The sequence below is a fragment of the Crocodylus porosus genome, unplaced genomic scaffold, assembly GCF_001723895.1.
Source record: "Crocodylus porosus isolate Cpor-Errol unplaced genomic scaffold, CroPor_comp1, whole genome shotgun sequence".
Lineage (NCBI taxonomy): Eukaryota > Metazoa > Chordata > Crocodylia > Crocodylidae > Crocodylus > Crocodylus porosus.
In genome coordinates, this window is record NW_017728906.1 from 86,285,175 (window position 1) to 86,294,393 (window position 9,219).

The 9,219-nt window shown below is 45.9% G+C and overlaps 2 protein-coding genes across 4 annotated transcripts in view; one reads left to right on the top strand and one right to left on the bottom strand.

Annotated features, from left to right (window-relative positions):
* Positions 1 to 630: 630 nt before the first annotated feature.
* Positions 631 to 5,830, top strand: RPL31 (ribosomal protein L31). Its single transcript, XM_019529524.1, has 5 exons — positions 631 to 729; positions 994 to 1,113; positions 3,066 to 3,191; positions 5,067 to 5,179; positions 5,760 to 5,830. Exons 2-5 carry the CDS (start codon positions 1,007 to 1,009, stop codon positions 5,789 to 5,791), a joined length of 378 nt encoding a protein of 125 aa, XP_019385069.1. The 5' UTR covers positions 631 to 729; positions 994 to 1,006; the 3' UTR covers positions 5,792 to 5,830.
* Positions 5,831 to 6,513: 683 nt separating this feature from the next.
* Positions 6,514 to 9,219, bottom strand: part of TBC1D8 (TBC1 domain family member 8) — a 62,020-nt gene continuing 59,314 nt past the window's right edge. For all 3 annotated transcript variants that reach the window (XM_019529523.1, XM_019529521.1, XM_019529522.1), the window contains 2 exons: positions 9,138 to 9,219; positions 6,514 to 7,484 (listed from right to left, as the gene is read on the bottom strand). In XM_019529523.1, the coding sequence (XP_019385068.1) occupies positions 7,005 to 7,484; positions 9,138 to 9,219 (562 nt within the window). In that variant the 3' untranslated portion in view covers positions 6,514 to 7,004. The remainder of the gene's footprint in view (positions 7,485 to 9,137) is intronic.

Below are 9,219 nucleotides of genomic sequence, written 5' to 3' on the forward strand. Positions count from 1 at the left end.
GGGCAGTGGCAGGGCTGGGGGGAAGCAGGGGGAGCGAAGGGAACCAGCATGACCCAGGGGGCAGGGTAGTGCACTTCGGGAGTGAGGGGCACTGGCATGGCTGGGCTCTGTAGGTCAGGAGTGAGGCACAGCAACAGGGCTCGGGGGGCTGTAGCTTGGGAGCGAGGGGCAACAGAATGGCCAAAGCGTGGGCATATCACTGCCCCCCCGTCATACTCCCCCCGCCCCCGCACGCGACGGGGTCCTCTTTTCTTTTGTTAGAGTTGAAAACATGGTAACCCTAGCAGTGCCCTGCCCTTCCCAGTCCTGCTTTTTAATTGTTTGTCCCCCCGGAAGTTTAATAGCGGCCTAGAGCCAATAAATGCCAAGTCAAACAGCTGCCAGAACCCCGAGCCTGCAGCTCGGCACGCAACAACCCCAGCTTGCATCCCTTAGCAACGAGAGTGTAGAGTGCGCGCGCCGCTCCGCGAGCCGCCCCCGCCCGGCCAGCAGCTCGCGCCACCCCGCCCGGCACAACGTTCCGAGAGGGCGGGGCGGGGGGCAAGAGAAGGAAGGGGAGCAGTACGCCTGCGCGACGCGGAGGGAAGAGGCGGAGAAGCCAGCGCAGGCGCACTGTGCGCCTTCCTGTCTTCCCTGCACCCGGAAGTAGCTCCTCGCTCCCCCCGCCCCCTCGTCGTGGTGCCTCCCACAATCCCCTGCGCCGGCCTTTCCGCCCCATTCCCTTGCACGGTGAGGAGCAGACTCGGGGCCGCTGCCTCATCGGGCCCCATCCGCCCCGCCGCTGCCCGGCTTCGTCCGCCCAAGGGGCCCCGCTGCCGGGGGCACGGACATTTCCGCCCGGCGCGCTCGGGGGGCCGCTCCCCGCCCTAGCTGGGGCTGGGCCTGGGCTGGGTTGGGGAGCACGGGGGGGTTGGGAGGAGAAGAAGGGGTTGGGGGGCAGGCCTGTGGGGTTGTAACTGGGCATGGGGTGTGACAGGCCAGCGTGTCTTCCAGCGCCGCAGCCGCGATGGCTCCAGCAAAGAAAGGCGGGGAGAAGAAGAAGGGGCGCTCGGCCATCAACGAGGTGGTGACACGGGAGTACACCATCAACGTGCACAAGCGCATCCACGGCATGTGAGTGCCAGGCCCTTACTGGGGGGGTGCAGTGTTAACTGTTTCCTGTTGCAGGCAGGGATTGGGGTAGGACATTCCCCAGTGGGGGGACATTGAGCTGAGCCTGTATACAGAGTGCACGGCACAGCAGGGCTGGGGAGCGTGGATGTCCAGGGAAGCAGGAGTATATTGTGCTAGGAGGGAAGCAGCACTTTCAGTGGCTGCACATGCAAGGGGTGCCTGTGGGTGAAGATGCCCTGTTGGGTGTAGGAGCTCTGTATGTGCCCCATAGCCATCAGATGGGATAGGACCAGACCAAATTGTTTGCTGGCTCCTGAGAGTGCCCCAGGACAGGCTGTTTGCAGTGCAGTGCAGGGAGAGGATTTGGACAGGTGTTGTTGCCTCCCTGGGCTGCTCTTTGTCAGCAGGTAGCTGCAGTCACGCAGGAGGTGGTATGGGTTTATTTTCAAAGCTGTCTGGAGGCAACTCACAGGCAAGGGCAGGGTAGCAACAGAGTGACCTTTTTCCCTTTCAAAACATGGATAATTTAGGACTCATACAAAAGGGACATGCTGGCTTTGCCTCACGGTCAGGCAATTGCTCCTTTTACTATTCTTTCTGCTTCCAAAAGTGGTTGGGTTGTGAGGCTATGCATGCTTAGGATGTGGCAGGAAGTATAGAATTGCCTTTCCTCCTAGCATGAGAGCCATAGGGTTAGAAAGGATGTCAAGGGTCACCCAATCCAGCCTCTTCTGCAGATGCAGGACTTGCTGTTCCTATCCAGCTGCTGCTTGAAAACTCTTCTCAGGGAGACTCCATGGCAACCCTGGGCAGCTTGTTCCACTGTCTTGTGAATACCCTAATGGTAAAAATAGCGAGATTTGATCTAAATCTTTTGCTATAGTTGAAACCCACTGCCTCTTGTGCTCAGTGGCAGGCCAACACTTTTTCCTCCCTGCCTTTGACAGCCTTTCAGGTGTTTAAAAAAATTCTAGCACATCCCTCCCTTTATCACCTTTTCTTCCAAACTATCTACTTTCACCTTTATTGCATTCATTGCTCGCTGCTTGGTACTTTTTTTCTCTCTCTCTCAAATATGTTGCTGCATGCAGTCCTCAGCTGTGGCCTAACTATCACAGAGAGCCCTGGTACTTTCACCACCACTGTCTTGCCTACAGTGCTCTTCTTGCTGCATGCTCAAAAGTTCATTTGCTTTGCTCTTGTGATCCATCATTGGCTCCTACCACCTACATACAAAGAGTGCCAGTTGTGGTCTGATATATAGGCATGCTGTTGCTTTAGGCCCATCTGCGCTACTAGTGTGGTGCTTGTCAGCCTCTAATATACCTGCAAAGCATGCCTAATGTGGATGCAGCTTTTATTGGGAAAAGGGCACTTCTGCCAGAATTATTCCAGACAAGTTCCTGTAGTCTATGCCAGTGAACGAAGCAAGGGCTAATGTCAAGTGTGCAGTGTTGGCTGGTGCAACTATGCCCTTTCTTTGCAGCTTTGACCAACATAAGGGAGTCAGTAGAGCAGATATGGTCTTTGCTGAAAAATTGCATCCAATGGGCAACTTGTACTGAGAGCCATTTAATAGAACAAGGTGGGAAAGTCATGGGTAGTGGTGGCATTTTACTGCATTTGAGGTGGTGTGGGCGATAAGGCACACAGTTAATAGCCCAGAGGTTGCAAGTTTGAGACTATAACAGAAGTGCTTGCAGTGCAGCCTTTTAGATTCCAAAGAATCTGTGAATTCTGCCAAATACTTTGTCACAAGGGCACAAAAAAGGAAGGTGCATTTGTACAGAATCAGGCAGAAATAGCTGATTATTGATTCTGGAGCAAGGGTCCAATTGAAGTTTGGACAGTTTGTTGGAATGCTGTGGGTTACATCTGTTTAGGGAATGCTAGTCTCACTGCTGAGGATGCATTTTGAAGCTTGACTAAATTACTGCTTTCTCTGTTCTTAGAGGCTTCAAGAAGCGAGCGCCACGTGCTCTCAAGGAGATCCGCAAATTTGCAATGAAGGAGATGGGTACTCCTGACGTGCGCATTGACACTAGATTGAACAAAGCTGTTTGGGCCAAAGGAATCAGGTGTGTTCCAGGGGCTTGACTGAGAGGCTAGGAAGGAAGAACTTCACATGCTTACACGTGCAATGGGAAAATGCATAACCACTGATCTCTCTCTCTCTCTGTCCCTTTAGCACTTGTCATTCTATTGGAGATTTTGTGTGTAATGCTATTGGTGATGCTATTGCAGGTAGCTGGGGCTTTCCATAAACTCAATGAGTTTCTCCTTACAACCAGGCCAATCTTCTCGCCCAGGCCATCTACTACTGGGATGCTTGAGTGTGTAACGCTTCCTTTGCCAAGTTGTAAGAGCTGTCCCCACATGCACTACTGAGAAATCTAGGAGATGAGGCTGAGGATTAGATTCACAGAAGAGCTCAGGCATTGAAATGCCTGAGCAAGGGGATCTATAGAAGAGCATGTTGAGCAGGGAGGTGTCTAAACTGGCCAGTAGGGAACGTGAAGAACAGCACACCTCCAGCTCCCATTCCTTCCAGGGAGTTAGGTGCATGACTATGAAGGAAGTTCAGGAATTGCAACCCTGAACTGTGTCCTGGAGCCAGGAGAAATCAACCCTTTCTCACAAAATCCTTAAGAAGGCACCACTAGGATATTAAGTATTCTGGGTTGGCCCTGTAGCTATCCTGCTTCATGCAGCAGTTATATACTTACTGGGTCAGACATTTTGGCAGGGGATTCCAGTTTGCCGCTTCAGGTGGGGATTAGACATGACCTGGTACTGCATGAGCCTTCGTGTCTAGGTGGCCACAGAACGGGTTTTGCAGGCCTTTGTTTTGGGGACAGATCATTTCTGCCTTCTTCCACCAGCCATTGAACTAGGATACTAGAATAGCCCATTTAAAATGTTACAAGGCCAGCCCAAAGAATGCATGGCTTTTGAGAATTTGTCTTAAGTCTTTGCAGCCATGCAGTTGGTCCAGTAAAAGGTATTACCCACAGAAATTCTTGCCCATGGGGCACTGACTCAGATCTTTCTGTAAGGGACTGATGGAGCTTTACTGCATCTCACAAGCCACTTGGAAATGTTTTATATCCTTTTTGAAAGCACTTACTCTACCCCTGCTGCGTTCTGTTAATGGATAGCACAGGCATAAATAACTCGCTTATGCTTCTCTAACATGCTTGAATCCCTACACTGTTTTAGCAGCCGATTTTTAACCAGCATTTCTCAGCCCATGGGTTGCAAGAATATATGAAGGGGTCACAAACAAAAAATGGATCAACAAACTTTAAAAATGGATTCTCCTTTAAAGGAGAAAAACATGGGAAACAGTGGCTTTTACACTGCAGCCTGGCAGAGTTCCAGCCTGCCAGTGATGTTTACAAATGGGTCCTGGTACAAAAAAGCTTGAGAACCACTGGACTAGAAGAGACAGTGCTTCTGTATTGTCCAGGTTGGGATTTCAAGCTTCCAGAGGGAAATTACTTGCCTGGTTGTTTCCCATGTGACACTTGTAGAGAAACACTTGTAAAGATGCTTACCAGGTAACTCACTAATAGTAAGTTTCCTCAAAGCTCCATTCCTAGACCAGTGACAGGCTAATTAGCTTATTTTGAAGTGTCTCCTTTTGTGGTCCTTCTGGATTCCTGCTTTTGAACATGGGTTTTGGGCAAACTGCAATTTTGGCAGTGATAGTCCCAATGTACAAGCTCACATAAAAAAACAGCCTACAGTCTACTCATTGAATTCAGTTACTTTTTTGGCTGAAGCTTTTATAAACCAACGGGCAGGTATTAAGAGACTAATTTTAAGAATTTTAGGAGAATAATGGTTGTGGAACAAAGGCACCTATGATAGTGCCTTTGTTGCAAGACAAAATTGTGTGCTGATTTTTATTGAAAATGCAACTGCAAATTCTTGTGTTGTCATCATTGTAGGAATGTTCCCTACCGCATCCGTGTGCGCTTGTCCAGGAAACGCAATGAGGATGAAGATTCGCCTAACAAACTATATACCTTAGTTACCTATGTACCAGTCACAACCTTCAAAGGCAAGTTTGTATGCACTTCCCTTCCTACGTAGGCCTTGTCCTCTACCTAATTGTCATTATAAAGATTTTTATCTTAAGGTATATGCCTGGAATTGTATGTGGGATAAGTGAGACAGTGCCAGTTACCACCTAGTTCTGTGCAAGAACTGTGCGTTTTAAGTATCCACTGCAGAGGAGGGAGATAGTCAGACATAGATGTTCTGGGGGGGAAAAAAAAACTTCAAAAAGAGCATGTTAGCTGTTTAGCATATAGTCCTATGTTTGAAGTTTAGGACCGCAACGTTTTTTTTTAGGTACATCATGTTGTCCTAGATGATCATGTGTCCTCTTCTGTCAAAGATATAAATACACGGTCTCCAGCTGAAAAATAATCCTTTGTATTAATAGTAGGTTGATGTCGTCATCTATTGATTTTTGGTATATTTGCTGCTTCTAGAACACCGATGTTCAGCTTAGTTAGCTCTGTAATCATTTTGTGGTTGGCTACTTTTAGCTAATGCATCCTAGTGCAGCTGTTACACATTATACAGAGAAATCTGTCTTGGTCATACACTAATGCAACTTAATTTTTTTTCTTCAGGTTTACAGACAGTCAATGTGGATGAAAACTAAGCTGATTTTCATTACAATAAAGTTATAAAATGCCACTTACTCTTACTAAGGTGCCTTACTGAGTACTGTCATTTTAGGGCTCCAGTCTGGTTAGGCACCTGAAGAGGTATTTCCATCACCTTTGTGCTTTGTATACTTAGATAAAATAAACTTAGTAGAGCAGATTAAGTGGGCAATAGCAATTCACTGAAATGTCCCTATATTTTTGTGTTTAAACAGTAGGAAATATACCTGATACTACTAAAGAGGAGAGAGTTTTTACAATTTAGCTAAGCTGTGGCATTTGCTAAGAATGCGAAATATTCCTCATCTGTATTCCTTTCTGAACTAGGTCATCAGTGCAAGAGACTTAGTCTAGTTATCATCCTTATTTTACTTGCAAATTAAAACTGTCTCAGATAGTTTGCATGGTTTCCTTCTGGCACATTCCTCACTTGGGGTGAGGATAAAACATGGAGGTGTTTATCTTAAGGAGAGAACTGGACAACCCTGGGATTTTAAAGCTGAATTCCTGCTTTTACAAATGAGATGATTTATGATGAACTAAAACTAGATACGCTACTGCTATATCTATTCCCTTTTTAAAAAAACAAAACAAGACTATCCCTCTGTGACTTTGAGGAGATTGCAGTAGCAAAGGATTACAGTGATCATCTTATATTTAATCTCATTATAGGCTTTTTCTCAAAGTAACTGCACTTAGACACGGTGCAAGTTTGGGGTCCAGTATAAAAAACAGATTTATTGAAAAGTGCATGTTTTCACAGACCAACATCAAAAGCATAGTCCATGTACACTTAACATTTTAGCAAGACATACAAACCGGAGTACAATCAAATATATTAAAATAGTTTCAATTACCAGCATTGAAACAAGTTTTCAGGATTAGTGCAAAAAAGGAACCCAAACAAACTGCAGACAGTAGCTGAGAAATGTTTTCCTCTGTTATAAAACAAACTATCAGGATTACTGGAGGCAGTTCCTGCTCTCCCACTGTGTAGTAGGGCTGCTGTGTCTTCACACTGCAGACAGATGTTTCCTTTTACATTCAAAACAAGAATGCAAGTAATAAATCAATGGCACAAAAAATACAATACATGCCCTTTTAACTTATAAAGCTCTCAAGTGACAAACCAACAAATAGTTTATTAGACATCTGCTACAAACCAAGTCTTCCTCTGCAACATGAGCTTTGGTGTAACTTCAGTGCACTTCAACTTGACAGTGAGGTTTGCTGCTGTGAGTTTACTTTCACCTGTTCACCCCGTGATGGGTAGCTCATTCCATTTGTTTTGAGGCTGTATTGACTGAGCTTTGCGTTCTCAAGTTTTGGCTTCAGTTCCAAAGGTTTTTCAAAGAAATTGACTAGTGATTGTTCAGTCAAAAGTGATGCTAGAATGTGTTCTAAAGAGACGGTCCAGTCTCCTTTAGCCACAGGGGAAGATTGAGAGTCTTTCCAAGGTGTCTTCACAGTGTCACTAAAAACAGCATCCTGGTCTGAGGCAGCAGCTTCACCCTGTAAGTCATCAGTAAATTCACCTGATCCACTGCCTGAACTGCTGCTTCTTTGTCCAACTTCACCAATCTGAAGTAGCAGAGTAGTCACAGTGGCAATGGCTTGATACAAATCATTTTCTTCTGGATCTTCATGAAACATGCTATACAAGGTTTTACAAAACTGGATGAATTCCCTCTGGAAGGAAAGAGGTATGCAAAAAACTCATGTCAAGGTACTGACCAGTCACCTGTCATCCATAATGGAGGAGTGGTATATACAGGACATTAGCACAGAAGTTTCCAATAGTGTCATTTGCACTTAGTTTAGAAAGGGCTCAGGTATTTCTTAGTCTTTCACAGGTCCTGGATCTATACTAGCTAACTCCTATTGTACTACCAAATAATTATAAGGCAGCCTTCAGTAGACACGGGCTTCTGGTTGGAGAATTTGGGAGACTTAAGTCCTTTGTAAGCAAATGACCATGTTCCAAGCCAGGAGAAAAATGGCAGTTTAGATGACACCTGTGTGTACCATGGGCCAGGAGAGAACAATGTCAGGAGGTCTCAAGTGCTACAAACCCTATACTCCATTATAGTTGTACCCACAGTCTTACTGAGATTGGGGAAGATCTGGTTTACATGTGAAAATGCAAGGCTGGGAAAACAAGGACATGGAGAAAGCTGCATTTTTCTTCTGGAGGATGTGTATTGTCATTTGTCAAGGTTTGCAGTTTAAAGGAGCTGGTAGAAACTTAGTTGCTATGACTGGATCAGGCTGCAAAGCTTTTTCCTGATCTTGCACTGCCTACAGTTTAGTAAAACACCAGCTCTACTACTACAGGGGGTGTCTACACATGCAATTAAATGCACAGCAATAATGATCCAGAGCTAATTGTTCCCAGGAAACTCCCAGGTGTGCCAGTTGGAGCAGCCCTGCCTGGCGAAGGGTCAGCCTGCTAGCTCAGGGCAGCTCCAACCAGGCTCAGCATGTTGTGGCAGGGGCTTTGCACTTAACAGGAAAAAACTACCTTATGGCCAGACACATGGTTTTCTCTATAGAGTAAGAAAAGTTTTACCAATCTGTATACACAGAGCTATTCAACACCACTTTGTCTTACCCATCATTAAATCCATAGACTATATTCACCTATCTGCTTATTTAACAATCTGCCCTACTACTGACGTAATACACACATGTATGTTTGATCATATATACAGACACCTCAATTTACAGCTCTGATGACTTGCTCCATGACAGTGAACACAGCTGTAGTGCCTGCAGATGATTCCAGTTAGCTACTGCCAGCTCTGCATGCAGCTGTGATATGTGCCTTGACTAGGTTTCAGAAGTTTGAGGGCTGCTGGACTGGGCAGTTTCAGAAGGGCAGAGGATACCACTGGGAACCTTTAGTGGTATCTTTTTGTTGTCGTCGTCATGAGATGGTATACTGTCCTGTTTACTGACACTAGACAATTGCACTGGGTTTTACAGATCTCTCATCACTCAACCCAGAGACAGACACCCATGTATAAATCATTGGGAACAAACCAAGGATCTGCTGGCTGGTCTGATGCCCAAGAAAAAGTCTTATGTGGCTTGGACATGCTTCTCTTGTGCCATGTTACATTTGCAGCAGATGGGGCATGATCAGCTGAGGGGTTCTCTCCTTGGAGCTTAGCTCCTCCCTGCCTCAAAGTAGATTTGTTTTGGATCTAAAGTATTGAGCAAGTCCAGTTTTTCTAGTGGCAGGTTCTATAAGTCGAAGTCTTAGACATTTGCTCAAAGTTTGTAGTTTTAAAATCACTTTCCCCAACTTCTGTTTAAAGTGAAATTCAGTCCACACCTTACCTGGCTCATTTTGGGCAATCCTTTTTCCATTTTAGCATCTTTTTCTTTGGCTAAATCTTTAAGCATTTGCTTCAGTTGCTTC

Bases quoted from the DNA above. Each gene is read 5' to 3' on its own strand.
- RPL31 (XM_019529524.1), top strand. From the start codon at position 1,007: ATGGCTCCAGCAAAGAAAGGCGGGGAGAAGAAGAAGGGGCGCTCGGCC. The intron at 1,114-3,065 runs GTGAGTGCCAGG...CTCTGTTCTTAG, and splicing joins CACAAGCGCATCCACGGCAT to AGGCTTCAAGAAGCGAGCGC. The intron at 3,192-5,066 runs GTGTGTTCCAGG...TCATCATTGTAG, and splicing joins GTTTGGGCCAAAGGAATCAG to GAATGTTCCCTACCGCATCC.